Source organism: Mesitornis unicolor, unplaced genomic scaffold (assembly GCF_000695765.1).
Source record: "Mesitornis unicolor isolate BGI_N332 unplaced genomic scaffold, ASM69576v1 scaffold17198, whole genome shotgun sequence".
Lineage (NCBI taxonomy): Eukaryota > Metazoa > Chordata > Aves > Mesitornithiformes > Mesitornithidae > Mesitornis > Mesitornis unicolor.
Genome location: NW_010199939.1, coordinates 16298 through 20529, shown reverse-complemented (window position 1 = coordinate 20529; position 4232 = coordinate 16298). Strand labels below are relative to the sequence as shown.

At 37.7% G+C, this 4232-nt stretch overlaps 1 protein-coding gene across 1 annotated transcript in view; it reads right to left on the bottom strand.

Moving 5' to 3' along the window:
• Positions 1-4232, bottom strand: part of KLHL7 (kelch-like family member 7) — a 17333-nt gene that overhangs the window by 2214 nt on the left and 10887 nt on the right. Inside the window, exon 7 of the mRNA XM_010189590.1 lies at positions 2563-2803. Within this exon, the coding sequence (XP_010187892.1) occupies positions 2563-2803 (241 nt within the window). The remainder of the gene's footprint in view (positions 1-2562; positions 2804-4232) is intronic.

Below are 4232 nucleotides of genomic sequence, written 5' to 3'. Positions count from 1 at the left end.
GGGGGGGGGGAATAAATACCTAACAGAGATGTTATAATAGATGTTATATATAAATTACTGATTATATTCTCATCATCTCATGCTACTCTCACCACTTGAAAACATATTGAACTTTCAGATGTGAAGATGAAACCAGCTTTGTAAACTTAGATTCACGAGTCTTTTTTTTCTCTAAGCAATGTGAGTTGTCCAGTTCCCAGAATACTTTTTGCCTTTGAAATTAGATGGCTTGATTATGTCATAACATACTCCTGAATTACTACAACCACAAGACAGCCACCCCTCACCATTTTACTTTCTTCCTGGGGACTGGCAGATATTTATTTTCTGGAAGTGCAAGGTCTGTGCATTGGCACTCCCTCAAGGGCCAATAAAACCATTACTGAAATCAAAAGCAGATTTTCCAATGAAGAGAGATGGGAGCTTCAAGACCTGTGCTCAGGTCACCAGCTGGACCATAGCCAAAGCAGAGAAGGCTACATCCAACTTTCTCAAAAAAGAACCAGGATCCTTCTTTTTTGTCTCCATAGAACAGTTAAAGGTGCCTTTTCTTGTGCCTCTTTTTCCTTGGCTACAGTTCTACAAATTAAGTGTCACTACCAGCTAGGGATCTGAACCCTGAAAACAGTGCTACCTTTCCAGACCCAAAGTACAGGAGCAGACTTCTATAAACAGCCATGTCTTTGTTCACTCCAGCCATGCAGTTCTCAATATCGTGAAGAACTGTACAGAATGGGACATAGTTTTCCTTGATGTAAATACACATCCTTATTGCTCTGAAGTTGTAGAGATTCTCATCCATGGAAATATAGCAGAACTCTCTTTAATGTCTTTTTTTTTAAAAAAGTAAAAGTTTCCATTTTAAGTTTGCTGTCAGTATAATCTCCAATATTTTTCCTGCACCTAAATATTGTGGAAGAATTTTGTATGTTTACCTTTCAAACTGTGCTAGCTATTGTAAATAAAACAGTAATCCTAACAATTCAGAAAGGGGAAACGAGCCCCATTTTCTCTAATGGACTAGCACCATAGTTTTTTTTCCAAACTCTTCAATCAATGCAAAAAGCATGCAATTTTTAGGTTTCTCTACAGCTAAACACACTGCAGCATTTTCTCTGATTAATGGTTTCATATAATTGCCTGCTCTAAGTTAGAAAATACTGGATTCAAAATAGTCAGACTTTTCCAAACAAGCAGCACTCACTGGATTCCAAAGAAGAAAAAAAAATGTAGAGGCAAAATAAACTCCATTATTAATTTTTAGCTTTTACTACTACATCTTGAATAATATTTATGGAAAGCAAAGTGAAACTGCAGTAATTAAAGGGCAGATGTAAGAGAAAACTCTAAAAGTTGTATCAAGTAATTACAATATATTAGAAAATGAACTATGCGGTCAAATTTTGTATCATACTCCCTCATGAACTGACATGTGGGAAACCAGGAAGACTTAGGAGATCTTGTAGTGTTCCAAGTTTCCCAATGCAGTTTATTTCAAGTTTTTTTTCAAGTAATGGGAAAGGAGCTATTTCACGTGTACCCCACTAGGTGGCAGGAAGGAACCGACTCTGCTGCTGCTACCGCTAGACTTAAAATAGAAGTCAGGTAACGTTACCCAAATGTCACAACTTCCCATTAAGTGACTTAGCAGTGTCAAGCACCGACTACGACCTTTTTTCCCTGCTCACCTCCACCTCTGGCAAGGCAGAACTCAGGAGAATCTACTAAAAACCTTCTCCGTGGTTCTGGGGTTTTGTTTTTATTTTTCCTCAGAACAGCATTTTTTAAAGCTCTATGTTTTCATGTGATATAGCATACCCACATTCCAGCTTCTAGGTTGTTAATTTAGACAAAATAATTTTTAACTGTTGCTATTAACACCACAGCATAAGTCACCTACTAGGTTTTTTTGGGAGAAAAATAACCTCAATGGTCTTTGTTTTTGTTTTCTTTTTTTGCTATGAGTAACAACATCTAAAGAATATACTATCTTTCCATTTACTGAGGCAAACTAACAGAAGGTAAATTGTCATTTGACAGAAAAATGGGACAAATTCCTTTATAGGGCCAGGTATGATTTCACCACCAAAAGCAGTAGTTTAAAAAGTTGTGGGGTTTTTTCCACTTTTTTTTTCCCCACCCAACATACGTTGTGTGCAAGGAATGCCATTGTCAAAATGCAGCTATTCTGGCCATACATGACAGAACATTTTAAACGACACAGTTTAAATACTTACATATAAGAGTAAGCTAAGAGTAGACTGAGACTCCCAAAATATACTTGCTTGTCCCTAGTTAACTCTTAAGGGCTGCAGTTTACTTTATGCTCTAGTCAATGTAAATATTAATAATTTCAATCAGTGAAACCATTTTAAAAACACAACAGAAATAGGCTGGATCGTGGGGAGGACAACATCTTAAGTATGGGGAAATAAACTCATTAGGCTAACATGGCAACGTGCAGTTTCTTTTCAAGTCATGCAAAACTCAGAAAAAAAATTTTCCAGGTATCTTTGTGCTTTTTTGTTTGTTTGTTTGTTTTAAAGATTTTTAGTGTCTTACCCACTTCTGAACCACCAGATGTATAAATTTTGCCCTCAGCAGCACAGGCTGCAAGGCTATCTCGAGGTGTTGGAGGTCCTAGCTTGGAATACCAGCTATCCTTCACCACATTGTAGCAGTCCATTCGCTTTATAGGGAAGAGCTGGGAACCACCCAAAATATAAACTACGTTGTCCCAGAAGACACAAGCTGCATCCCTGCGCTTTTCAAAGGGACATCGGATGTCTGTCCAGCTGTAATCCTGCATTACAAAGAACAGGTAATGTCTAATAGATTATAACACTTACCTGCACAGCGAGTGTTTTTCAAACAGAGCTTTTCACAGAGATTTAGATATGGTCAGTTTTAAAGTTCCTTTTCAAAACAAACATGAATACTGTTTATTGATGAATACTCCTCAGGTGTACTCTTGAAAAAATTCTTAGACACAGACACAGTTAGCTGCAATGAACCACGACATTATGAATTTCTATTTCCTTATTCCCTGTGTGCACCCAGTACAGCTTCCCTGAAAAACAGATCTTTTTTTTTTTTCCCCAACAGAATTAACCTGCTGCTGCTATCACATCAGAAACAAAGCATGGGATCAATCAAGTAGGATCGCATTTTCTTTTATAGAAATGAAAAAAGACATTTTACATATAGTAACAGATTCTTTCTTAAAAAAAAAATAAAAATACAGAGTATACCGAACAAAGGCAATGGAAAAAGGTGAAGATAATATCCAAATTGACAAGCAACTCAGTTAAAAAGCTCTGATACATACTTTATTACCATGACAACTAGAAGCTTATTTACAGGATTTACAAACACAAATGATCTATAGCTATCCACAGCTGATAGCATGAGAAAGAGTAATGCTCCATCACAAACAATGGCAGTCACGTTGCCTAGAAACTGATTTTGCATGGATTGGCAAAATCAGTGAGTATCAAATATGGGTAGTAACGCTACCCCAAGCCTTAAGAACACTAAGCACTCAGCAACTGATGGCAGACCAGGATAGCATACAGCACAAGAAACACTTCTTGAGTAACAGCATCTCACATATTCCATGAGCAAAGCTTGTATCCTATACTGAACAGGAAAGTATGGGACCTTAACTGTTAAGGTGTTCTCTCTTATCTGTGCCACCTCAGGATGGTCTAGCTCAACCTGCTGAATGACCTTCATTGTAATGGTTCACACAAGACGTTACATCATTACATTTTCTTAGCAAGGACATACTTCAAACACCTTGGTCAATGAGGAAGAACAGCGACTCCTACATGGGGGTTCAAAGAAAGAGAGGCAGAGCATGTTATAGTCCAAAACATCTTACAATCTTTTCTTGTAGCATCCCCCATATCAAGAAGAGCTGGCAGGTGCATGTGGCCCTTTATGGTGAGAAACAGGTCCTGGGGCATCCTAGAAAGGAAAGCCATACTACAGCATGGCAAAATAAATAGCTGCATAAATCTTAAGAAAATGTCTTAGTGCATTGTGCAAGATCAACACATTTAGTAGCTCAAGCTTCTGGCACTTTTACAAAAAATCCTGTTGTTTTCCTTTACTGCTATAAAGGACTGTGATCTGACCCACTTTTATGGCTTCAGTTCATAGCTACCATTTCATCCACACCTTTATCAAATGAAATGCCATAACCTGAGCATACTCAGCAGTATCCTTCT